The sequence below is a fragment of the Eptatretus burgeri genome, chromosome 6 (genome assembly GCF_056783735.1).
Source record: "Eptatretus burgeri isolate ZD-2024b chromosome 6, Ebu_testis_v1, whole genome shotgun sequence".
NCBI lineage: Eukaryota > Metazoa > Chordata > Myxini > Myxiniformes > Myxinidae > Eptatretus > Eptatretus burgeri.
Window position 1 is genome coordinate 31,586,135 of NC_140966.1, and position 27,341 is coordinate 31,613,475.

Consider the following 27,341-nt stretch of genomic DNA (forward strand, 5'->3'; position numbering starts at 1 on the left):
CCTTAAGACCCCGTAGATAGCGGTGGCTGAGGATGGCGCCTGATAAAGGATACAATTAAATCAGCCCATTAATTATCTTCAAAAGGGGTGTTTTCATTAACCCAAACACCCAATTTTCAGTCATGCACTTCCTTGGGGTTTTCTTCGTATGCATGTAAAGTTTCAGGCTGCTTGGTTTTATGGTTTTGAAGTTATGGAGGACACACACACACACACACACACACACACACACACACACACACACACACACACACACACACACACACACACACACACACACACACACACACACACACACACACACACACACACACACACACACACACACACACACACACACTTATTGGTATGAATGTGTATACATCATCATTGATGCAAGCTGACATCATCACACTGGTGTAGAGTATATTTATCTGGGCATTGCACACAGAACATTATGTGATCGATTTTTTTTTTTGTTGCTGTTGTATTTTGGCAAGTTTTTGATGTCGTAGCAAGTTTATACATCAACTTAAAAAATACAATCCCATTTTGCTACTTTTTGATGCTTTCATTTATAACAAATCAAAGCATCTGTGAAGTACGTACTCTTAGAATATAATTATGGCTGTATCCATATCATCGGTTAGTTGACTTCAGCAAAGATTGCACCTCACTTCAAGGGTGCATTATACACCCACCCGTAGGGTGGGGAAATAGCTAATTATCTTATAAGCACTTCTCTTTGAAATATTTTCAAATGCTTTCCATTGCATGCTCACCAAAATCTCTCCCATTATTGTGCCATATCAAAAGAGCTGACGAGCAACTGATTCCGTTGATATCCTGTACATTGCAGTGCTCAGCTCGCCACACCACATACTCGTTGGCAGTGCAAAAGTGCATTCCATGCTTGTCTGTTTAGGAATCAAAATTCTATGCAGATAGTGTTGAGGCTTTGACCAGAATTTTTATCCCCTCAACAAGAGGGCTTGGGGATACGCAAGGTTATAAGTGTAGTGTGATAACTGACAGTAGGGCAGTGGGGCAACTCTTGGACACTATGCAAGGGAATGAACAACTGGGAAGAGGAGGGAAGGAAATGTTGCCATGTGTAATGAAGAAGGTTGGGTTCAGAAGGATTTCTTTTCCTGCTTTATAATTGGTAAATGTGGCTAATAAAGATTGTGGGGAAGGGGTATGGGTAATGTGAGCATGTGGTGCACTGCCAACTTGAGGCATTGGAGGGAAGAATGACAGCACAACCTCTGGACGGCAGTCCCACATTTGAGAGATGTGAGGAACAGAAGAGTTGAGGTGTGCAGTCAGCTGGGATTTTGGAAGCTGTGGCACCCAAGAGAGTTTGGGAAGCAAAGCAGTATGTCAAACTGGTAGGTAATAAAATTTGTCATTGAACAATTAAAATTGACATCACCAAGGCTAAGATGTTCTCCCATATGCCATTACTGGGATAAATGTTTGGGTCTGTCTTGGGAAGCAGAAAGTACTATAGTTGAATAAAGAAAAATTCCAGCCCTACCTTGTCATTGTTGCCCTTTGAGAAGCAAGTGATTGATTCGTCCAGAGAGAGATGTTTTGGTAGCTTGAGTAATTTTTTTGGATTTAGTTTGTTTCTTTGAGCTCATCCGGTTGACAGTTGTTTGTGCTATGTGGGACATCTGATGATGGCATCGATTGTGCATTCTCACTGGACTGATTTCTGATTTTGGTCTTGCACAGAATGAACAGCACAACCGCCACAGTCATTAAGCCGGCTGTAAAAAATGATTCCAAGGAAATTGAGGAGGCCATGAAGAGGGTGCGAGAGGCTCAATCTCTCATCTCGGCTGCCATTGATCCTGGTTAGCTCATCATTCGAGCTTTCAGTTTCTTCTGTTTTTATTATTTCACTGTTTGATCGTATTTTGAAAGGAAAAAAAAAAAGCGAATCAAAATATAATTTTGAGCTCAAGTGCTATAGAAGTAAATGAAGGATGTTGTATGGTGTGTTTTTGTTTACCTTCTGCTCATCGTTATGACCGATTTCAGAGGTGAGTGTGAGCTGGATGTATTAATGACCTTATCTAAATTGCATCCAGATTCTGCGCAAAAAAAGGATGACAAGAAGAAGCGTTCGCGATCACGATCGCGCTCACGCAGACGACGTTCCCGATCACGCTCGAGGCGCAGGTATGTGGTGCATGCAACAAGTGTTGCATGTTCTCAGGCCTTTTGCACATGGGCAAAAGTTGAGATTGCTAAGCTTGGCAAAGACAGCTTCAAATGTGTATGTTCATTGAGCAGACACGTATGATGATGCAAAGCTCGGTTAAAGTTCATATCCATTTACAGACTCGTTCTTAATATGGGATACTTTTGCTCGCCAGACGTTCCCGCAGTCGCTCTCGGAGACGGTCACGAGACCGAAGACGCAGCCCAAGGCGACGCTCCCGTACTCCTCACCGACGTACTCGTTCTCCACGACGCCGATCTCGTGACCGCGAACGTGACCGCGACCGTGACCGTGACCGTGACCGTGAACGTGACCGTGACCGTGACCGTGATCGTGTTCGGCGTTCGCCTACTCCCGCCAAATCCAGGTACATGCATTTTCATTTGCTTGCTTTATTTCTTACTATTTTTTAACAAGTGTTTCTAATGCCTTGCTTCTAAAGAGGTCCTGCGTTTTCTGTGCTGCTGAAAAGCAGGGATAAGAGGAGGGAAGAAAGGGGGGAGAAGAAGAGACGCTCAAAAACCCCTCCTCGAAGTTACAGTTCACTGAGGCGGTCTCGGAGTGCAAGCAGGTGTGTGTGTGTGTGTGTGTTTTTTATATACATATATATATATAATTTATTTATTGGTATATTCATTTATTTATTATTTATATATATATATATATATATATATGTTTTTAGCCACGTCTCGCGTAGCGAACGCTGACGCCAAGAGGGCTCCGTGTTCTTCTTCTTCTTCTTCTTCTTCTTCTTCTTCTTCTTCTTCTTCTTCTTCTGGTGAAGACAAAACCTTTAGGACGTGGCTCTTTTTTATACAGGATCCAGATCTCCTTAAATACTAAACACCTGTACACATCCTCGCATTGAGGGTGCCTTTTGAGAGCGTTTATCATGAACTTTTAAATATATTCTGACATTTGCTTTAAAGTTTCGAAAAGTTCACGTTTCTGTTTAAAGATTATTCCATTTAATGTGTTGTAATTTCGTAAATACACGATTTTCTTGTCATGAACGAGGAGCCTCCATGACTGGTCTCGCTATTGGCTCCATCAAGGCATGTGACGAAATATCGGAAGTTGTTGCTATTGCCTTTAGGACGCGGCTCTTGGACACATTTGTCCTTGTTATTTATTATTATCATCATTATATATATATATATTATATATATATATATATATATATATTTTTTTTTTTTTTAAGCCTGGTGTTGGCGCAGTGCTTAGGGCAGCGGCTTGGGATCCAAAAGGTCCTGAGTTCAAGCCCCGTTGGACCACTGAATTAATACACCAGGGGGTTGACTCAGCCTGTCATCCTTCCGAGGTCGGCGAAATGAGTACCAGTGTACTGGGCCGGTGTATACCCCGGTTAAAATAGGTGTACCAGATCCCTGTGTCGTAAGAGGCGACCAGGGTTACGTCAGGAAGGGCATCCGGTGTAAAACGTGTGCCAAATCACTATGCGGATCATATGGATGATCCGCTGTGGCGACCCCTAACAGGAGCAGCCGGAAGAAGAAGAGTATATGTATATGTATATATATATATATATATATATATATATATATATATATATATATATATATATATATATATATATATATATATATATATATATGTATATGTATATATATATATATATATATATATATATATATATATAAAATTTGTGTGTGTGTCAGCGATGTCCCATGGGAAGAAGGATTCTATTATAGATATGTCTGGTTTATCAGCAGCGGCCTGGATTGAGAGATCTGTCAGGTTGAAGTGGCGGCCTTGGATGTTTTATGTCCATACAGTCAGGGACAGGGAAAGGTGCTGTTGGCAGGGTGCAGGAATGTGGAAAGGAGCTTGGAGAGGGTGTGGGTCAAGGTGGAGGTTGAGAGGGACTGTGGTGATGGGGAAGATGGGAGAGGGCAGTGCATTTGGGAAGAAAGGAGGAAGCTTAATAAACAGGTATTTTTCTTCAACTTTAACACAAGAACAGTCAGGAGAATTGCCAATAGCTGAGAGAGTATCTATTGAGGACATGAGGAAGGGCTTTTAAAGAAGATCCAGGTTGGAGTGAAGGAAGTAAAGGAACAGCTAGGTAATCTAAGAGAAGATAAGGCTCCGGGGCCAGATAGTATGCACCCGAGAGTATTGAGGGAGGTGGCTAAGCAGGTAAGCGAGATGTTAATGAACATTTTCAATAGTTCCCTAGAGTCAGGACAGGTACCGGAGGACTGGAGAGTAGCAAATGTAATACCACTATTTAAGAAAGGATCCAGAGAAGAATTTGGAAACTATAGACCTGTTAGTTTGACTTCAGTTGTGGGGAAGTTGTTGGAGACATTAACTAAGGATCAGATGAGGAACCATTTAAATTAATACAAACTTATTGAAGGTAGTTAGCATGGGTTTACCAAAGGTAGTTCCTGTTAAATAAAACTTTTAGAGTTCTATAAAGCAGTGTCTGATTGGGTGGATGAGGGAAAGGCAGTTGACATAGTATATCTAGACTTTAAGAAGGAATTTGATAAGGTACCACATCGGAGGTTGTTATCCAAAGTGAGGGCTTGTGGGGTGGCTGGTCAGGTCGCTAATTGGATTGTAAACTGGCTTAGTGGTAGGAAGCAAAGAGTGGCTGTCCGTGGGAGGATATCTTGCTGGGAGGATGTAAGTAGTGGAGTACCTCAGGGATCAGTACTCTGACCATTACTATTCATTATTTACATCAACAATTTGGATAATGGGGTAAAGAGTAAGCTTTCCAAATTTGCAGTTGACACAAAGCGAGGGGGTGGTGATCAGATACAGGAAAGTATTGATACTTACATAGATTGGGCAAAAGATTGGCAGATGGAATTTTACCTGAGCAAGTGCAAGGTGTTGGGGATGGAAAAGAACAATGAAAATAGAGATTACATGATGCAAGGGGTAATTTTGGAGCATGTCACACAAGAGAAGGATCTGGGGGTTGTCATAAATATGGAAGTTGAGCAGTCAGCACAGTGCCAGGTAGCAATAGGTAAAACAAATAGGGCTTTAGGTTTTATTCGGAGGGGGATCATTTATAAATCAAAACAGGTGGTGTTAACATTGTGCAGGAACTTAGCGAGGCCACATCCAGAATATTGTGTGCAGTTTTGGTCACCACAGTTCTGGAAGGACATGGATGCCATTGAGAGGGTTCAGCGCAGGGCTACGAGATTGATTTCTGGACTCAGCTATGAGGAGTGGTTGAAGGAAACGGGGCTTTATTCACGAGAAAGAAGGTGGTTACGAGGAGGTATGAGAGATGTTTAAGATAATGAAAGGCATAGATAAAATAACTGCAAAAAAATAAAAAAACTACAACAACTTAAATACATGGATGAAAAAAAAATACAATAAAAATTTGCATTTTCTTCTTTGGATCTTGTGTTGATAAATTAGTATGGTCTTCGTGCAGGCATGATGGGTTGAATGGCCTCCATCTAAAAATTATAAAAAATATAAGAAACTTTGAAGTTTGGAAAAATACAATATTTGGGGATGAATAATAGTTTATAGCACCTGATGACGAAGTCTGAAATATATTTGCATGCAGTTGTGAGCATTTGTAATATTTGATGTGTGGATCATACAAAAGTTCACTCGACCCATTTTCTTTAGCTTTTTCTCCAAGATCTCGATCATGAGCATGTTTGCATCAGCAATAATGAATATTTTTAACTTGTACTCCCTATATTCACCATCTTGGCTGCATCGATCCATAAATTTCCACAAGCTTGATCAAAACGTTAGAAACTTTTAAATTTCACTGAGGTTGAATGAACTTTTTGACAATTTATTTTGTCCTAAAAATTTTTTTTTGCATCAAGGCTTTTATTCGCTATGGAAGCTGTGCCTATCGTGTGTATGTCTGCATGTTTATGTATTTATGTATACATTTATACCCCCTAGGTCTCCAATTCCCAAATCCCACAGTCCACGGCGCAGGATTTCCCGGACGCCCCCTGCTATAAAGATGCGCAGCCCAAAAAGGAAGGCATCTCGTTCACCCTCACCAAAAAAGTAGGTGTGCATGTGTGGTATTCTTTGTTCTCTTTTCGACTTTATTTCTGCTCGTTTTAATGGTTCAGAGCCGGATGTTCATGCATGCAAATGTTGGCTTATTGCCTGCCATGCACAACAGATAGGTCCTCGCATGTGTGAGCATAATGAGGGTTAAAAAATATGAGTATGGATCGGGTTACCTGAGTTGCTGGCGAATAGCCATCTTATCTTGAATCCCTCGAGGGAGGAATGGGTTTGATCAGACTGAGGAAGTTGGTTCCATAGGTGAGAGAATAGAGGCACAAATGAGTGGAGCTAAGCAGTGAGCCTGGATTTTGAGAGCTCACCAGAAGCCTGTTACTGGGGGGACTGTTTTATATATGGTTTGCCTTAGAAAGATCATGACATTGTGAGGCTGAATGTTTGAATGACTGAACTGTTTGAAGAGGTGTCAATACCCAGCCAATTTGCATGGTGACAGTAGAAATCACCTTAGTGTTTGAGTAAGTTGGGATATATAGTTTTAAGTTGGTCCATGTTTGGAGAGAGAAATGAAAATGAAGTTCTCACTTTGGAGGACAGTGCAGCACGGGCAACCAAGAGGTGGTTGGAGAGGGGAAAGCACAGCAAAAGGTACTCTTTGGGGATTGGAGATGTGACAGCAGTACATAGACAGTGAGAAATTCTTGAGTTCTTGATGTAAACCGCAACTCTGCCACCGGGATGTGGTTCAGGCATGTCAAACCAGAGGAAAAAACAATAGCTGAGGAGCGACAGAGGAATCGGGAACATCATGTATGCAGGAGGTAGGTTTTTGTAAAGCAGATGTTAAAGTTTAGCAAATGGCAGGCTGGATGAAGAGATTTGTAAGATTCGATCAGAGGCCTTTGAATGTTCTAAGTCCAAAAAGTTAGGGAAATGTGGGGGAGGTGCTTTTGACATTGGGGGGAGCGAAGAGGGATGGCGTGGTGTGGTGGGAGTGGAGAGATAGAGGGCATGGCATCAGAGGAGCGGCGAGAGAGAGGGCATGGGGGGGGGTTAGGGGGAGCAGAGGATGTCCGTGGTGGCGGAGGGCATGCGTGATGGGAACAGAGAGAGAGGGCTTAATGGTGGCGTAGGGAGAGAGAGGGAGAATGAGAGAGGAGGGAGAGAGGGAGGGAGAGACAGACAGACCATCTCTGAATGGTGATCAATCGCTGAAAATTTTTCATATCCAGAGCCGAATCCAGATCTTCACCAAAATCAAATCTTCCTTGTCACACACCAATTCTCACCACCGAATTTTATCCAAATCGGTCAACGACTTTTTGAAATGTTCTGTTCACAGTCAAACAGGTGAGGGTGAAAACACCTCCGCTCACTTTCAGTGTCAGAGGTAATTTTAATGTCATGCATCTGAGAAAATTATATCCAAATGTAATTTTGTATAACGTTGCAGTTTTTAGGAACAAATTCACAACTTAAATTGACTTCTTAAAAATGTTCGATTTCGTTTTTACACAGCCCCTCTTTCTGGGATTGAGAAAGACTAGTTGGAATTGGAGCTTAAAGGGGAAGGAACTGAAACGCAATTTCTTTTTCTTTTCTTTTCTGAAAACCATAGAAAATCATTAATCACCTAATTTGAAGGGAAAAAAATTTGAATTTTTTTGCCAATCACAAAGTGCCAAAAAGGTCCTGAAGTGTGGATTTTCGCCAGTGATGTCACACCTTGAACCCACTTTGATCCAAATGGCGGCTTACATCGAAAAACAGTATATTTTGAGGTCAGATTCCGATACTGATTCCACCGTCATTCGCAACTCTGAGGGTTGTCAGCATGTTGAAAATGATCAGTGTGGTTTTGAAGAAACTATGTGAGACAAAATTAGTGATTGAAACACTTTCAGGGGAATTGTAGAGCCGTGTCGTTTTGAGCCTTGTGCGAGTGATTCAGACAAAAATGGTGACTGAAGGTGTTGAAGATGAAAATGCTGGTCGCATGTTCACTCTAGATTGGTGGGTTTTGTTTTTTCATTCAATTGACAGTTTGTGAGGGATTTTGTATTCGTTGATAAATCAGTTTTATTACTCCAGCAGACATGACACGGCTGACAATTGGTGAAGAATGCTTTGTCCCACCGCCGCAAGCTGACTCGGTGTCCTGTTTGTTATGGGATTGTCCCGTTTCGTACTTTCCCGGGATGCCATTTGTGTCTGTGGTTGTGCAGTGACATGTCCTACCATCATGTCCGTGCTGTGTTATCATGAGGATGTCCTGCCTCAGTGGAGGCGAGTGGTGCGAGGGGGAAGTTAGAGTGTGGGGTTGTGTTGGGTTTTGTGAGTGATGGTTGATGGGGGATTGTGGAGAGAGAGAGGGGTGGGAGTGGGGGGGATGCTGGGTATTGTGGTAGTTATGAGGGCTTGAGGGGGGAGTGGTCACCTGTGTACATGTGCTGGTAGCTGGGTAGAGATGGTTTTGCATTTTTGAGCGATGGCTATTTCTTCCGCTTAATCGTGGGGATGGCATCCTCTCTCGATCGTGCCGGATAACCACACAATCTAGCCCTCTCTATTGTTGCATAACAGTTCTCCGCAAAATGTTCTGAGTATAAAAGGGAACTTTTTATCTTGCCAAAACGAAATTTTTGCAAGATATGTTAGTCAGCTTGTATGTTTTTTTTTTTTTGTTTTTTTTTGTCTGTAATCACGTATAACAAATTCTGCAGAGCACAGTTATCATTGGAAATTTTTGTAACCCCATATCAGAGGCCTATAGAGGTCCCTTTCAGTGCATAAAATTTTGAAGGTCAAAGGTCAAGGTCACTTTGTTGCAAATCAGGGGAGTCGACGAAACCCTTATTTTTTGAGTAATTTTGATCGGATCGTCTTCAAACTTCATGGGAATATAGTTCATGGTCTGGCGCTCAGCTGATTAATTTTTGGTGGTGATTGGCCTTGACCTTCATGGTTAGTGCCTTAGGTCAAACATTTGACCCCAAGGTCAAATTTTCAAGTTTTAGGAACCATATCGTGTCATACCTCAAATTGAACACCTCGATGAGTGCTTTCTAGATATGTCAAGCTTGAGACATTATGACGTCATTTGGTGACGTTGTGAGGCAAACGCATATTTTTCATGGTTACTCTGTAGAACGATTCTCATCGGAATCTCTCGTAGGCAGATATTCCTCAAGGAGTCGCTCCTGGTGGATAGCAGCTCTGTTCACCTCAGTGTGACCTTAAAGAAGTCACACGTGGTCACCTTTTGGCAAGATACGGGTCACCCTGCGGGTGACATTGGTTTATTTTAATTTTTTTTTTTGGCCTGATCCACACTGGTATTTCGGAGAAACCTCGTCCAATTTCTTTTGGCCATTGGTGTAGCATACAACCATCTTGGTTTGTGTTACGACAACCACCAAGGATACATCGACTCGCCATATTTGTGGAAAATAGAAAATTATTTGCCGTTCTGAGTTAAATTGTAGTGATGTAACCCGTTGCCAATACGGATATGGTGGTCGACTCCTTGGTGTGACGTCACAGCTAAGCAAGAAGAAGAAGAAGATGATTTCGACTTTTAATCGCAAAATTGCTAACTTCATAAATTTGAAAAATACTCCTCCATGTTGTGCGGTATCAAGGGATTGAATAGCATTGAGTTGGTCTGTCTGACTGAGTGTTTGGGTTTCCCTTTAATGAAATGGTTCTAATGGGAACATTAATTAACCAGAAACAATGTTAACATTCCCAAGAACATTCTATTGCCTGTGTGGACCTGTTTTTAATTGTTAATAACTTTTACCCTCGCCAGAAGAGACGGTATTGCATTCGGTCTGTCTGTCAGTCTGAGTCCGCACATTATGTGCCAATGTGGACTACAATGTTTTTCCATATTCTTTTTGCAACTGGCTACCTCGATTAAGTATGTACAGTACAATTATAATGTGAATACATCTATAAAATATGTACCCTAAAACCACACAAAAGAAGTCTTTTAACTCTTGGCAAGGGTCTGCAATCTTTGATTGCTCTTTTTAGTTAATAATTTCTGTTTTATTTTAGTCAGGTTCCTTGTGTAATTTCGTTGGAATTTTTTGGAGAGTAGCAAACCTATAGATTTTTGAGAAGTTTAAAATCGATTCAAATAAAAAAAAATGATGTTTCACATTTTTTCAACTTTTGGAAAGGTTGTTTTGGGGTGAAAAACACTTTTTTTTTAATTCCAATTTAAAAAAAATCTGAAACAATACAAAATAACCAACTGATGATGGATTACTGTTAAATGACTAACAATGGATTTTATAAGATAATAAAATGTTGCATTTTGACTGTCGGTTGCCATGGAAACTGCATTTTTGGAGTGGAATTGCCATTTTTTAATATATTTTTTAAAAAATTATATTTTCCATCGGATGGCCTAAATAATGGTTAAATATAGTGACCATGACTAACTTACACATAAGTATTATGATTTTCAATTATTGGAACAGTTGGTTGCCATGGAAACGGCCATCTGTGCAATGAAACATTGGGTGTGTCTGTTCAATATCAGAAGGTTTCGGCACCTTCAGTAGTAAAACGTTTGATTTTAAGTTTTTGTAGTTTGATGTATTGTAAGTGTGATCTTCTTGGGAACATAGGTGATGCCACTGCACCTGCTGCACCTGAACTGTCACGCCTGTCTTGCAAGTTTAAGGGACAGTTTGGTCTGAAGGAAAGTGAGATCACTGAGCACCATGGCCTGTCTCCAAGTGTCGTCAAGCGTGAACACAATGCAATTGACCGAATCAAGGCTGCCATACTTAGTCATGAAAATCCATTTGAAGTTGAGGGTAACCAGCTCTTCAATGTGGTCACCCACGCTTATGTGCCAGAAGAATTTGTAGTACAGATACTGAACATTGATGAAACGGGACAGAATCTCTATGAAGATTTTGTTGCTAAACGGATAAGTGGTGATGTCAGCCTATGGGCACCGGTGAAGAAGAAGAACAGAATGTACATGTCTGGCAATACAACACGAGCAATCAAGATCAGGGACAAGACAATAGATCTAAAAGAAACCAAGGATTTGTATGGAAGACTGATGGTACTCTCCAGATCCAGCAGGGACGTCGACCAGAAGGATACAATTGGCAACTTTGAATTCACTGTGACACCGAGGGCCCTGTTTGCACCAAACGGTAGCTTACTGTCATGCACCGACAAGTCGAAGCTAATCCACAACTTGGAGAAGTTTGCCAACAAGGAACCGTCTTTACCAGAAGATGAGCTTGATGCCACGCACATGGAAGCAGCACCCGCTGATGCTGTAATTGATGGCAGTACTAGCACGAAGGTCGCAGTCATGGATGGAATGGTCGTTGTTCAGAAAATGACCAAGAAACCAGCAATGGACGTGACAGTGAAGGACCTCAGTGAATGCTTCAATGATAGGGTGATGAGTCTGACCAGAGGTTTCTACCATGTAATTCTTGTTTTTGATACATACAAGCAAGATTCCCTCAAGAGCACAACCAGAGACAAACGACGTCAAGGAAAGGCACCAGTCTTTCACACACAACCCACCGTCCAATCAGGAGGCGAGTGGCGGGGAGAAGAAGAAGCTCCCACCAAAAGAGGAAGAGTGTGGTGGTCTGGACGAGCGTTCTGCAGATGGTGTGGTCGTGGCTGGAGCGTTCTGCAGACGGAGTGGTCGTGGCTGGAGCGTTCTGCAGACGGTGTGGTCGTGGCTGGAGCGTTCTGCAGACGCTGTGGTCGTGGCTGGAGCGTTCTGCAGACGCTGTGGTCGTGGCTGGAGCGTTCTGCAGACGCTGTGGTCGTGGCTGGAGCGTTCTGCAGACGCTGTGGTCGTGGCTGGAGCGTTCTGCAGACGCTGTGGTCGTGGCTGGAGCGTTCTGCAGACGCTGTGGTCGTGGCTGGAGCGTTCTGCAGACGGTGGTGATCGTGGTTGAGCGGTCTCTTTCGTGGGCCGTGGAGTTGCAGGCGTGGGTTCGGGTCCCACCATGGTGGTCTCGGAGTGGGTGTGGCCGCACGAAGCGGGCAGGTATCACGGCCCGGCTTGACCGAGATAGATTCATGAGGTCCAGTGTGTGTGCGTGCGTGCGCGCGGGTGGCACCGTCCTGTAAGTGGAATTGTTTAAGTGCCTTGTACATACCTGCATTCCTTTCATTCGGTTAACTCTGCCTTCTTGTGTGCTTTCCTGCCCCATTATAAATAAATATCACTTTTATTAAATGTTCCAGCTCGTTTCTTTGTTTCTTTCATTGGCTTTGCACTGTGTGTGTTGAGAAATAGTGAGGCAGTAAATTGTTCATTTGGACCGACAGGCCTTGGTAATCTCCGCTCGGGTTACACACGGTTCAGGCACGGTAACGGCTCGTTCCGCTCGCGGTCCGTCTCGGGTGTGAATTCCCTAGTAGCTTTGCCGCGTGGGTAATTAGGTATATTGAAGTTTGGCAATTGACCCTACCCCACGCGGTCAAATTACACTGAACAACAAATTTCAAAATTTTTTTTTTACTGGAGATGTGTAAAGTGATTAAGACTAATTTGGGTATGCTGATTTCAAAAATCATAACCGTTTTGCTGTATCACGTCAGGATTTTCAGGAACAGAAATATTCCCATTGCCTAGAAGTCAGGATTTCAATGAAATTTACATATGTCTTTAACATGTCTATTTCGTACAATTGTTGTTAACTTGTGTTATATTTCTTTCTTTCAGATAAAGATGAGTAGGCGTTCCTGTACCAATCATCCTGACAACTTCTGTTATGTCTGTGGTCGGTATACCAAAAAAGATCAACAGCGAAGTATATCTACAGCAGTGAAAATGAAGGCCGCCTACTTTCACTACTTCGGGTGTAAGGTGGGGGACCAAGAACAGAGCTGGGCACCACACATCTGCTGCACAAGCTGTCACACAACCTTGACTCAGTGGTTGGTGGGCAAGCGCGCGAGCATGCCATTTGCGGTGCCCATGATATGGCGTGAGCCGCAGAATCATCATGATGATTGTTATTTCTGCTGCACAAGCATCGCCGGCTTCAACAAGAAGAATAAAGGTCACATCAAGTACGCTGACTGCGTCTCTGCTCGTAAACCTGTGCCTCATGATGACGAGAACCCGTTCCAACACCTCCAGCTGATCAGAACATAGCTGTAAGCAGTGGTGAAGAGGATGGTGATGATGAACCTTTTGAACCCGACACTCAAGAATCACACCTTCTGAACCAGGGAGACTTAAATGATCTTGTAAGAGATCTCTCGCTGTCAAAGGCGAAGGCAGAGCTGCTTGGATCAAGGCTGCAGCAGTGGAATCTACTTGAACCTAACACCAAGATATCCTTGTTCAGAGCACGTCACAGAGACATGGCTGAGTTCTTTGAGATGGAAGACACGATGACATTCTGCAGTGACATCAACGGTCTGTTGAAAGAACTTGGGTGTGATCACGATCCTGCAGACTGGCGCCTCTTCATCGACTCGGGGAAGAACAGCTTGAAGGCTGTTTTGCTCCACAATGGCAACGAGAAACCATCAGTCCCACTGGCTCACGCGTTCGGCATGACAGAGACCTATGAGACTATGCGGCAGCTGCTTGATTCCATCAAGTACAATGACTTCAACTGGCACATCTGCGGAGACTTGAAAGTGGTGGCGCTGTTGTTAGGGCTGCAGTCAGGCTACACGAAATACATGTGCTTCCTTTGTCTCTGGGATAGCAGAGACGACAAGAATCACTGGACGAAGAAAGATTGGGAAGAGCGAAAAGAGCATGTACCTGGTCGACACAACGTGAAGCATGTCGCCCTTGTCGACCCAGCCAAGGTTTTCCTTCCACCACTCCACATAAAGCTCGGCTTGATGAAAAGTTTTGTACGGGCAATGGATCTGAATGGGCGTGGGTTTTTATACCTCAAGGAAAAGTTTGGCAACACCTTGTCGGAGGCCAAGATCAAGGCTGGTGTCTTTGTTGGACCGCAAATCCGACAGATTATGAAGGACGAAACTTTTCCGACAACTCTAAACCCCAAAGAGCTGGCAGCGTGGAGGAGCTTCAAAGCTGTGACGGACAACTTCTTGGGGAACGAGCGCGCGGACAACTATGAAGAAATAGTGCAGCAGCTGCTGGAGTCCTTCAGGAAACTTGGCTCCAGGATGTCCCTGAAAATCCATTTCCTACACCAGCACCTGAACTTCTTTCCTGACAACTTGGGAGCAGTCTCGGACGAGCACGGCGAGCGATTCCACCAAGAGATTTCACTCATGGAGACGCTGCTACCAAGGGCGGCACAACCCGAACATGATGGGCGATTTCTGCTGGTTCCTGCATCGTGAAACTGACACAGAGCAGCACAAACGCAAAGCCAAATGCCTAAAGCATTTTTAATTACATTCTAGTGGAGTTTTTCTGTAATTTCTATAATTTTGAAGCATTCATGATGAAATAAATGAATAAATGAATTTTTGTAAATTTCATTGAAATCCTGACTTCTAGGCAATGGGAATATTTCTGTTACTGAAAATCCTGACGTGATACAGCAAAACGGTTATGATTTTTGAAATCAGCGTACCCAAATTAGTCTAAATCACTTTACACATCTCCAGTAAAAAATTTTTGTTGTTCAGTGTTATTGGCGATTCATGGTCCTGTAAGGGACCCCTGCCTTTCGGACTTATCCAAAAGGCACGACCTCAATTCTGGTGTGTTCGGTGGGGCCGACTCTACTGCTCCCTCTAGCGGTCGTGCTCGCCACCGAATCCCGGCCCCGCAACAATACTGCCCAGCGTGAAATGGTGGTGCATCGTCGGGTGGCGGAGGTTGGATTTGTCTGAAGGAAGTGCAGAATATCCGACTTGCAAAAATAAAAAAATTGGCATCAACAATATTCATGCCTATTACCCTGTCATTTCAAAAATTGAATGTTGTGCTTTGCCTGCGTGCACAGCTATTCATACACAGAAGCGGCCACCATAAACGGGTGATAGGTGAATACACAGACAGACACCACAGTTCGCAATACAGAAGGTCTGTTTGTATTTCCAGTGCCTTCAGAAAGTATTCACACCCTTTGACTTTTTATCCCCCGCCGCGTGGCGGAAGGGGGATATTGTTGTCACCCGGGTCGTCCGTCTGGCTGTCCGTCCGTCCGGTTGGCTGGCTGGGCGTCAACATTTGTAGCTGTGAGTGTGATAACTCATAAACTGTTCGCCATATCAATTTGAAATTTGGGTCACACATGTTCCACCTGAAAAGGAAGAACCCTATTGATTTTGGGCGTGGCAGGATCCAAGATGGCCGACTGGGGCGGCCATCTTGAAAAAAATGTTTTTTGTAATAAATGGAAAACCGCTTATCTGATTTCAATTATTTTTGGTTACTACGTTCCTCACCCCTGGGGAACTTTTTCGAGATGACCAAATGGTGTCTTGTTTCCAATTCACCTCCCTCATTATCTGGAATATGTATGACCTTTTTCATTCAATGGGGGATTCCCCATCTCTGATGGTATATTTAACATTTTGTTGTGTTCCAGCCTGAATTTGAAATGGATTAAATTTAAATTTGTTGTCACCGATCTACACAAAGTACCCCATAATGTGAGAAAGTGCAAACTTGTTTTTAGAATTTTTTTTACAAATTAATTTAAAATGAAAAGCTGAAATGTCTTGTCAAGTATTCAACCCTTTTGCTATGACACTCCAAATTGAGCTCAGGTGCATCTAATTTCCTTTGATCATCCTTGAGAAGTCTCTACTACTTTATTGGAATCCACTTATGGCCAATTCAATTGATAGGATATGATTTAGAAAAACACCTTTCAATATAAAGTCCCACAGTTGACACTGCATGTCAGAGCAGAAAGTCTGCTATGAAGTCCAAATCATTGTCCGAAGAACTCCGAGATAGAGAATGGTGATGAGGCATAGATCTGGGGAAGGGTACAAAACAATTTCTGGAGAGTTCAAAGTTCCCAAATGCACAGTGATCTCCAGCATTTGGAAGTGGAAAGAATATGGAGTTACCGAGACTTCCCTAGAGCTGGCCGTCTGACCAAACTGAGCAACCGGGCAAGAAGGATCTTGGTCATGGAGGTGACCAAGAACCCAATGACCACTCTGACAGAATTACAGAGTTCCTTGGCTGAGCTGGGAGAACCTGCCAGAAGGGCAACAGTCTCTACAGAACTTTACAAATCTGGGCTTTATCGTAGAGTGGCCAGACGGAAGCCACTCCTGAGAAAAAGGCACTTGACAGCATGTCTGTAGTTTGCAAAAACTGCACAGGAAAGACTGAGTGCATGTGACAAAATATTTTGTGGCCTGATGAGATGAAATTTGAACTCTTTGGCCTGAATGCAAAGCACGAGTTCTGGCGGAACCGATCACAGTTCATCACCTATCTCACACCATCCCTACTGTGAAGCATAGTGGTGGCAGCATGGTGGTCATGGTATGGGGATGCTTTTCAGCAGCAGAGACTGGGGGACTTGAAAGGATAAAGGGAACAATGATTGGAGCCAAATACAGGCAAATTCTTGAGGAGGAGAACCTACTTCAGAGTGCAAAAGACCTGAGACTGCGGTGAAGATTTACGTTCCAACAGGACAATGACCCCAAGCATTCAACCAAAGAAATGCTGGAATGGCTTCAGATCAAGAACGTGAAAGTCCTTGAGTGGCCCAGCCAAAGCCCAGGCTTGAATCCCATTGAGAATCTGTGGAAAGACTTGTGGATCACTGTTCACCGACGTTCCCCATCCAACTTGACAGAGCTCGAGCAAATCTGCAAGGAAGAATGGGAGAAAATCCCCAAATCCAGATGTGCAATGTTGATGCAGACATATCCGAGAACATGCGAAGCTGTAATCACAGCCTAAGGCGCCTCTACAAATTATTGCCTCGGCACAAATGGGTAAGTAAGATGTCAAAAAAAAAAAAAAACTTGGGGTGAAAGAGTTATGTTGCTCTCTTCCCAAAATACTAATTCCTTCCTTCTTGGTTTGTTAAGGTGTGCATCAAAGAATGTAATAATGGTTCTGAATTCACCTTCCCATTGTATTTCATTTGTTATGCTTTTTTTTTTTTTTTTTTTTTTTTTTTTTTGTATACCTTGGTCGAGGCTCGTATGAGAGCTAACACACAACTCACAGCAAGGAGGCATGAGACAAGAGGGGTGGGAGTGGAAGGGACAAAACATTGGGGAACAGACACAGGTGAACTGTGGAAGGGAGAGGGATGGGACGGGGAACATGGCGAGGGGAAGATGGACATTAAAGGGACTTTCAGGAAGGAAAGCAGGAGAATTGAAGGAAGTGGACTTGGGTGGATTATCGGGGGTAGAAAAGATCGAGGATTTGGATGGGGGAAGATAAGAGGTGGTGGTGAACAGCTGTTTTGAAAGCCTGAAGGGAAGAATGGGAAAGAATAGAGTGAGGAAGTTTATTCCAAAGGCGGGAAAAAGAGGAATGAAAGAGTGAACATGAGCAGTGATTCGTGATTTTGGTAGTTTTACCAGAAGGGGGTTGTTGGCGGACCTTGAGCGCCCTGTGGAAATGTGGTTGGGACAAATCGCAGAGAGAGCAGGGGGGGCAAGGCTGGAGAGGAGTCGGTAGAAGACAGAAAGACCACCGACCAACCTGCGGTGATTGAGTGAGAGGCCCAAAGACTCAGCTTCATTGCGGGAGATGCCAATGATCTTAAAGCCCTGGTTTCGACAGCGTGAAGTCGAGAAAGGTGGGAGGCAGGAGCACCAGCCCAGAGGGGAGAGCAGTACCCATCAGGCTACGGACAAAAGCTTTGTAAGTGGTCAGAGCTCAAGAGGGCCGAGGAAGGACTTTGCACGACGGAGGATTACCAGTCGGAGAATGGCTTTTGAGGCAAGGTTGGAAATGTGACTTTCCCAGGAAAGGTCATGGCAGATAGTGAGACCCAGAAGCTTGAAAGAAAAGACTTCTTCCAGAGGATTGTTGAGAAAGTGGATGGGGGGGTTTTGTAAACGGTCCTTTCGAAGAGACATAGTTGGAGTGTGAGATTTGTCTGGATTGAAAGACATGTTCCACGTGTTGGACCAGTTTGTGATTTTATCCAGATCTGCAGTGAGCGAAGAAGCTGCTGCTTGCCGGGCTGAGGGATGACAGATGGTACGGCAGAGGGTTGAGTCATCGGCAAAGAGAAATAGAGGATTTTCCAGAGAGTCCGAGAGATCATTGATGAAAACCAGAAAAAGAACAGGGCCCAGAACGCTACCTTGAGGAACTCCAGCCTGCACAGGAAGAGGGGATGAAAGAACTCCATTTAGGGCCACACGTTGACTGCGACAGGAGAGGAAGTCTGCGAGCCATGAGTGGAGATGGCCTTGAATACCATGGGCAGAGAGTTTGGTGAGTAGGGCAGGGTGCCAGACTGTGTCAAAAGCACGTGATATGTCCAGGGATACGGCTCGGATTTCCTGTCTGGCATTGAGGACCTCCATCCATTGATGGGAGAGCAGTAGTAGCATATCTAGGGTAGAGTGACCTGGTCTGAAACCAAATTGATGATTGGAAATCAAGCCATTGGAGAAGAGGAAGGATTTCATGTCTGAAGCGATGATGGATTCCATAACCTTGCTGATGATTGGGAGAAGGCTGATTGGTCTATAGTTACAGGGATCTGTTTTTGCACCTTTTTTATGCAGGGCAGTGATGTTAGCAGATTTCCAAGCAGATGGCAGATAACCTTGGGAAAATGAGAGGGTGAATAGAACAGAGAGAGGGTGAGCAAGAGCAGAAGAGCAGGCTTTGAGGACACGTGGTGGGATGCCGCCTGGACCGGTTGCAGAATCTGACTCGAGGTTTGAAAGCAAGCTCTCCACCTTGTCAGGAGAAAAGGATACAGAGTCCAGGGACAGTTGGGTGCGACTGGGTAAAGTGGGTAGAGATAGTGATGGGTTTGGGACACAAGATTTAGCTGCAAACACCGAGTTTAGACATTCGGCTTTATCACGTGTGGAATCAGCAGTGCGGCCATTTGAGGTAAGGGAGGGGATGGAGGGGGAACATACACCAGAAACAGATTTGATTAAACGCCACCAGGATTTTGAGGAGGGAGAGAGGTTTGAGAGTTCAGACTTGAGATGAGAAAGATGTTGTTTTCTGGCTCTCCTGAGGGTAGCTACACACTTGTTCCGAGCTTTGTGGAAAGAACTGAGATTGCCCTCAGTTGGGTTTGCTTTCCATGAGGCAAAGGCAAGTTGTTTCAGGACAACTGCCTCACCACAAGCTTCAGTAAACCAAGGGCGGGAGGAAGGGTAAGACAACTGAACACGAGAGGGGATAAATCTGTGCATGAGGGAGAGCAAGTTTCTTTGAAAGAATTCCCAGGATGAGTTGATGTTTGAGAAAGTAGTGATAGGAGACCAGTCTGTAAGTTTGATGGCTGCTCGGAGACCCTGCCAGTCGGCTTGAGTGAAATGCCAGACTCGACGGCGGTGAGGTGGTTCTCTGATAACAGCCAGAGAGATGTCCACTTTAATAAGGACGTGGTCAGAAGAACCAATTGGAGCGAAGGAAGAGCAGCAGATATTGTCAGGGAAATTTGTCAAAATCAGATCCAGAAGAGATGGAGTATCCACATTAATTCCACATTTTGCTTCATTTCCACATTTCCACATTTTGCTTCCACATTAATTCAAAGCAAATCACTCCATGGGCCTTTCATTGAAAGCTGAAGCTACCATTCCAGACCCTTCGAGAGGGATGCGTGCAATCATTCCTCTTTTCTAGGTTTCCAAATTGTCAGCTTTGCTTGTGGCTTCTCTACAATCTATGTCGTCACTTGGATAATGCATTGCTGTTTTTATTATTATTATTATTATTATTATTATTATTATTATTATTATTATTATTGTTATTTTCATGTGTTTGTTTGATCAAAATGTTCTGCAACCCAAATATATTCTGATGTTAAATGAATTTGTACAGTGTTGGTGTCAAATTTGTGAAGAAATCTGAATGTTCGTTGAAAAGAGGGCAGATTTTTAAAGTGCAATCATGCATGGGTCTTCCAGGCACAAAAAGGAAAAGAAACGAGACAAAGGCAGAGACCGCAGCCGTGACAGAGACCTTCGCTCTTCAGGCAAGAAGAAGAAGAGCAAGGATAAAGACAGAAGTCGTGACCGGCGGGAAAAGGTGGACTTGGAGAAGAGTGATGTGAAGGTAGGCTTGTGTTATCCATGAAGTTTCGACTCTGGGTCCTGTTGTGAAGCAATTTTAATATCTCAAAGGCATTAAATTTGTTTTTATCATTTCATTGAAGTCCTGGCTCTGCCTTTCGTTGTTGCACAACTACAGTAAATGGAAAGAACTCGTTCTCAGTTTATTATCTTTAAATATAAAGTCGGCAGTCATTTTGCTATCTACAAAAACTATTTTGGCCCAGTGACTCATCATTTTGCCATCTGTGTTACCAAAAGTATTGGGACAGCACACTCAAACTCAAATCGAACTCTCCCAACATATTCGTCTTGAATTTGGCCCATGCTGCAAAACAGCATGTACTTTATGAAAGTCTTCACTGGTTCAGCAGGTATTGAAACAAATTGTATTCAAGAAGCAACAAGGTGGAGTGTGGACCCATCTTAAATGTGGAATGGTTTTGGGTGCCAGAGCTTCGTGGCATTTCTTTCACATTGTGCCTTCACCAGTCAAATACTGGTAATTTTATTCAGAAATGGAAGACAACAGGTTGTGACAATATGGAAATTATAATGGGCACTGAAAATGATAATCTATTGAGTATTCCTCGCTTCTCTCATTTATTGAAGCACCTTTCAGAGACTGTTCTGTCTTGCTCTTCTCTCCAGGTTTTCACACAAGCAGTGCAACGCCATCTCTTGTTCCATGATCTTTTTGCAAGCAGACCCATGATCTTTCTTACCCCCATTAACCTTTCATAACCCAACCATCATACTTGCTGTGTGTTCGCCCTATCCTATTTTTATTTTTTCTGGTTCATTTATTTCCTTGATGCTTGTCTCACTGTCAGTTATAGGGTAAAACAGCCTTGCTCCTGTAAAGAAAAAGAATACCTCGAAATGCAGAATAGCATGGAATTGTATTATTTTAAAAAAAAAGTACAAGAGGTCTGATCAAAAAGTTCCACGACTAAATTTCTTCTTACAAAACTAAAGGAGGACACAGTTAATTAATTGTATCCACTTCAAAGTCATCGACTCCGGTTTGAACACAGATTCCAGTGGTCGTGCCATTTCTGAAGTATCCCTGGGGCTCTTCTTTTATGACTGCTTTCAATACCTGGGTCACATTTTGGATGACAGTTGGCACATCTTGAAATCTCTTTCCTTTTAGGGTGCGTTTCATTTTGTGGAACAGAATGACATTGTTTGTTGAATGTTTTGTGGGTGGGGAACCAGTGGAATGTTTTGCTTTGCCAAAAACTTTCTTGTGGAGAGTGCTGAATGTGCCGGCGCATCATCGTGATGCAACATCCACAATCCTGATTAATTTTGCAAGCCACTTCCATCGAACTGCATCTCTTGGGCATTTCAGAACAGTTAAATCCACATATTCACCATCCTACCTTATGGAATGAACTCATGGTGTACAACACCTTCACTGTCAAAAAAAGCACAATCAACATGGTCTTCATATTTGAGTGCACCTGCCTTGCTTTCTTTGGTTGAGGTGATGACAGGTTCTTCCCCTGAGATGACTGACGCTTCATCATGGGGTCATAGTCAAAACCATATCTCATCGTTTGTAATGATGCCAGGCAGGAAGTTTTCATAATTTGCTGCACGATTGAGTTCCTGAGACACTGTGTTGTTCTTTCTGTTTCGCAAATTAGTTGGTGGATGGTTGATCCCACGGTGTCCTTTGCAAAGAATAGGCAAGTTATCTTCAGCACCCTGGCAAAGTTCCAAATTCGTGTCCTAACCTACAGAGCACATTGCATCAGCGGCACACCCATGTGCCTAACCAATGATGATCATATTGATCATCATTGTATAGTCGCTGCATCCTTGTGTTGTATACAAAAGAAGAAGAAGAACTTGGTACAGCAATATCAACCCGGGGTGCCATGAGCACACTCATTCACTCTCAATTGTTGTGGGGGATGGTGGACATGTTCTCAAAGGATCTGGGTAGTCACAGACAGGTCTCCAGGGTAAGTAGCATAGGTTGTGCATTGGGAGTCCTTGTGATTGCCGGTGCCACGCCGGAGGCCTTGTACTTCGCATGCAGGCCACGAGGGGAAGTTTTATCGACCCAAACATGAACCGCTGACATCAAGTGCACCTTTCCTTACCCTGCCTGGATGGATTACTTGGTTCACAGAGGTGGCGGCCTGCAAAAATTACATTTTCCTATATAATGCCTATGCCAACTATAACGCCCCTCACGGCATACATAATAACATGATGGCTTCACTATGACGAGTCCCTGGTTACAGAAAATGCTCTAACCAACACTAACACACAAACTTTGCTAACTTTATATGCTATCTAAGTCGTACCCCACTCCCACATACGTTGCCGAGTGTCTCTCCAAAAGGAATGCCCCACAATTTTGTTTTTTCAACACTATTCGGTATTTATTCTGCAGAATTGCTACTTGTTCAGTGTAAAGGTAAATTATCCAGGAAATCAACTGTATTTCTCCGCATAATCACTGTCACGCTCAACCTCCTTGTGCCATCTCAGAACAAGAGCCTGTGTGCCTTTGCGGAAAAATTCCTGTCCTGCCTTCTTCAGCTGATTAAAATGATGGTTGTCCAATGGCGCCAGATCGGGACTGTATGGAGGATGGGGCAACACAGTCCACCCGATCGTGCAATTGCTTCCATATTTCTCAAACTGATGTGAGGTTGAGCATTGTTGTGCTGCAGCAAAACGTCATGCCTGTGCCTGTGTGGTCCAACACGGTGCAGATGTGCAAGAAGTTTCTGCAACATGTTCTCGTATGCCTCTGAATTGTTTGATGGTTCCTTTTGGCATGATGTCCACCAGGATAGTCCCCTCCATGTCCCAGAAAACAGTCACCATGACCTTACTGGTGGAGGGTGCAGTTCTTTTTCCAAAGAGCATTTACATGATGCCACTCCATCGACTGTCTATTCGTCTGGTTTGAAGTAGTGCAACCAGGTTTTGTCTCCCATCATGATGCGTGCCAGAAATTGCTGTCCTTTGTCATCAAACCACACAAGCAGTTCTGAACAAATGGTTTTGAGCACCTTGTGTGTGTCTGTCAAGAGTCAAGGAACCCACCGAGCACAAACCTTTGCATAGCCTCACTGTTTCTCTGTTCTGCACATGCTTGCTTCACTAATGTTCAGTTGGAGTGACAGTTCTCGAACAGTTATGCATCTGTCTGCCATAAAGATGATGTTCAACATTGCCGTTCATCCGTGCTGATCGTGGCCTGCCACTGCGAGGGCAGTCGTGTATATTGGCATGTTCAACTCCTGCGGACGTTATCCATTTGGCCCATCAACCAACTGTGCTGCAGTCAACAGCATCGAACCCATACGCCTTCTATAGTCGCTTGTGGATGTTTCCAATGGTCTCCTCCTCACACACACCAATAAGTCAATAAGAGCACGTTGCTTCTGACGGGCATTCATGGGGGCAGCCATGTTTGACGACAGCTACAGCAATGCCACATGTGGGAAGATAATGCAATTATAATATTATGATGTGGGAATGATGTACCTTTGTGCTGTACAAGTAACAATGTTGTAGAATGGTGTTGTCAAAAAAAAACATGTGGGGCATTACTTTTGAAGTGACTGTCATGTGTATGTTTGATATACAGTGGGGAGAACAAGTATTTGATACACTGCCGATTTTGCAGGTTTTCCCACTTACAAAGCACGTAGAGGTCTGTAATTTTTATCATAGGTACACTTCAACTGTGAAAGACGGAATCTAAAACAAAAATCCTGAAAATCACATTGTATTATTTTTTTAAAATAATAATTTGCATTTTATTGCACGAAATAAGTATTTGATCACCTACCAACCAGTAAGAATTCCGGCTCTCACAGACCTGTTAGTTTTGTCTTTAAGAAGCACTCCCATTCTCCACTCATTACCTGTATTAACTGCACCTGTTTGAACTCGTTATCTGCATAAAAGACAGCTGTCCACACTCAATCAATCAGACTCCAACCTCTCCACAATGGGCAAGACCAGAGAGCTGTCTAAGGACTCTCTTCTTCCTTCGGCTGCTCCCGTTGGGGGTCGCCACAGCGAATCATCCGTATGATCCGCATAGTGATTTGGCACAGGTTTTATGCCGGATGCCCTTCCTGACGCAACCCTGGTCGCCTCTTACGACACAGGGATATGGTACACCTATTCTAACCGGGGTATACACCGGCCCAGTACACTGGTACTCATTTCGCCGACCTCGGAAGGATGACAGGCTGAGTCAACCCCCGGTGTATTAATTCAGTGGCCCAACGGGGCTTGGACTCAGGACCTTTTGGATCCCAAGCCGCTGCCCTAACCACTGTGCCAACACCAGGCATAAAGAGAGCTGTCTAAGGACATCAGGGACAAAATTGTAGACTTGCACAAGGCTGGGGTTGGCTACAGGACAATAGTCAAGCAGCTTGGTGAGAAGGCAACAACTGTTGGCGCAATTATTAGAAAATGGAAGAAGTTCAAGATAACAGTCAATCTACCTCGGTCTGGGGCTCCATGCAAGATCTCACCTCGTGGAGCCTCAATGATCATGAGAAAGGTGAGGGATCAGCCCAGAACTACACGGCAGGACCTGGTCAATGACCTGAAGAGAGCTGGGACCACAGTATCAAAGAAAACCATATAATAAGTAACACACTACGCCGTCATGGATTAAAATCCTGCAGCGCACGCAAGGTTCCTCTGCTCAAGCCAGCGCATGTCCAGACCCGTCTGAAGTTTGCCAATGACCATCTGGATGATCCAGAGGAGGAATGGGAGAAGGTCATGTGGTCTGATGAGACCAAAATAGAGCTTTTTGGTTTGAATTCCACTCGCTGTGTTTGGAGGAAGAAGAAGGATGAGTACAACCCCAAGAACACCATCCCAACCGTGAAGCATGGAGGTGGAAACATCATTCTTTGGGGATGCTTTTCTGCAAAGGGGACAGGACGACTGCACCGTATTGAGGGGAGGATGGATGAGGCCATGTATCGCGAGATCTTGACCAACAACCTCCTTCCCTCAACAAGAGCATTGAAGATGGGGCGTGGCTGGGTCTTCCAGCATGACAACGACCCGAAACACACAGCCAGGGCAACTAAGGAGTGGCTCCGTAAGAAGCATCTCAAGGTCCTGGAGTGACCAAGCCAGTCTCCAGACCTGAACCCAATAGAAAATCTTTGGAGGGAGCTGAAAGTCTGTGTTGCCCAGCGACAGCCCCGAAACCTGAAGGATCTGGAGAAGATCTGTATGGAGGAATGGGCCAAAATCCCTGCTGCAGTCTGTGCAAACCTGATTAAGAACTAGAGGAAACGTCTGATCTCTGTAATTGCAAACAAAGGTTTCTGTACCAAATATTAAGTTCTGTTTTTCTGATGTATCAAATACTTATTTCACGCAATAAAATGCAAATTAATTATTTAAAAATCATACAATGTGATTTTCAGGATTTTTGTTTTCGATTCCGTCTTTCACAGTTGAAGTGTACCTATGATAAAAATTACAGACCTCTACGTGCTTTGTAAGTGGGAAAACCTGCAAAATTGGCAGTATCAAATACTTGTTCTCCCCACTGTATGTCTACCAGGATAATAATAGCTGTGATCATGTACAAAGTTTTCATGCCTGATATGTAAAGTGTCAATGACAGGGACTGAGCTTTATCTGTGAAAGCCTGAGCACCACCCCACTAGAAAACAAATGGTTGATGAATTGTTTTGTAATGGTGTGTGTAATTCAAAATTAGTCTTTTCCACTCTAAAAATGGTGAACTTATCCCAATGCACAATCATGCATTTTCATTTTTGAGTAAACAACAATGATTTGATTTTATAATATTTGATGCCTCATACCTCATCGCCATGATGCCCCAGCGTGCCGCTTCTTTTACTTGTTCTTTTGCCATTTTGGGGAGGGCAGGTGATAAGGAACTATGATGAGGAGGAGATGGGCTACGACAGCGAGCGTGGCGCAGGTTCGACGGAGGGTGACGGCGGTGTGTCTCCACGTGACTTTGCCAGCGGGCCTGAAAGCCGAGGCGTGAGCCCAGAACGCTCGCCGGGCTCAAGCCGCAACGGGGATGATGTGCGCTATGTCGACATGGATGGCAGCAATTGATTCGTCTCCGGCCACTTTTCTGCGTTTTGGCATTCACTCATCGGTTTGTTCTGTGTTCGTGAATTGAAAGAAATACTTGGCGTTGACGGTAGGCTAAAAAGAAAGTAAATTTTTGAGCAGTTACTGGGATTTACAGATAATATTTTTGGCCACATTGAGACATAAAGAAGCTTTGGACTGAAGAATTGTATAAATCAAATACTGTGCTGAGATCCAGTTGTTCTGTGTTGAACAGATGGGATTTTTTTCATGATGTACTGCTTTTTATGATGGATCTTGTATAAAATTCAGCTCAACGGGCAGGGTTGATGTAGAGTATGGGGTTCTGCAGCTTCTTGTTAGGCCAGTTTTGATCTGCGTTCGGGTTCATTCTGAACGTTGTGAATACCATGATTTTAACTTTTGTATTTGTTTTTTGTTTGTAAACAAATTCAGGAGGATCTGTTGTACTGTCATGTGTTTTTATTTTGCTTCCAATGTAAGCTTACTTAGTTGCAACCTTGCCCCCTCCCCTTAATACTTATGGAAGTTTAGAAACTATTTCTAATGTTAATTTCTGTGAGATGATTCTTCACACAACAGGCTTGGGGAGGGAGGGGAGGGGGAACTCTTTTGTGCTTTGTGGACAGCGGTGGCCATGTCCCTTTGTCAAGGGCCTTGGGAAGGCCTTGTTAATGTGCAGTCATAGCTTCATTTATATTTTTTCTTTTTTTTTAATGAACTTTGTTTATCACTGTGCACATCCAAAAGTGTGCATTATAATAAATGTGGATCTAACTGCCATCACCTCTTTCCAAACATGATGTTTGAGGGG

General features: G+C 43.7%; 1 protein-coding gene across 4 annotated transcripts in view; it reads left to right on the top strand.

Annotated features, from left to right (window-relative positions):
* Positions 1 to 27,310, top strand: part of LOC147024496 (uncharacterized) — a 105,460-nt gene extending 78,150 nt beyond the window's left edge. Inside the window, exons 6-12 of one of the 4 annotated variants that reach the window (XM_085884478.1) lie at positions 1,720 to 1,841; positions 2,079 to 2,169; positions 2,367 to 2,579; positions 2,655 to 2,783; positions 6,137 to 6,247; positions 20,270 to 20,417; positions 21,065 to 27,310. In XM_085884478.1, coding sequence (XP_085740604.1) covers positions 1,720 to 1,841; positions 2,079 to 2,169; positions 2,367 to 2,579; positions 2,655 to 2,783; positions 6,137 to 6,247; positions 20,270 to 20,417; positions 21,065 to 21,157 — 907 coding nt within the window. In that variant the 3' untranslated portion in view covers positions 21,158 to 27,310. The remainder of the gene's footprint in view (positions 1 to 1,719; positions 1,842 to 2,078; positions 2,170 to 2,366; positions 2,580 to 2,654; positions 2,784 to 6,136; positions 6,248 to 20,269; positions 20,418 to 21,064) is intronic. The other 3 variants (XM_085884476.1, XM_085884475.1, XM_085884477.1) reach the window with 3 other exon arrangements.
* Positions 27,311 to 27,341: the final 31 nt, after the last annotated feature.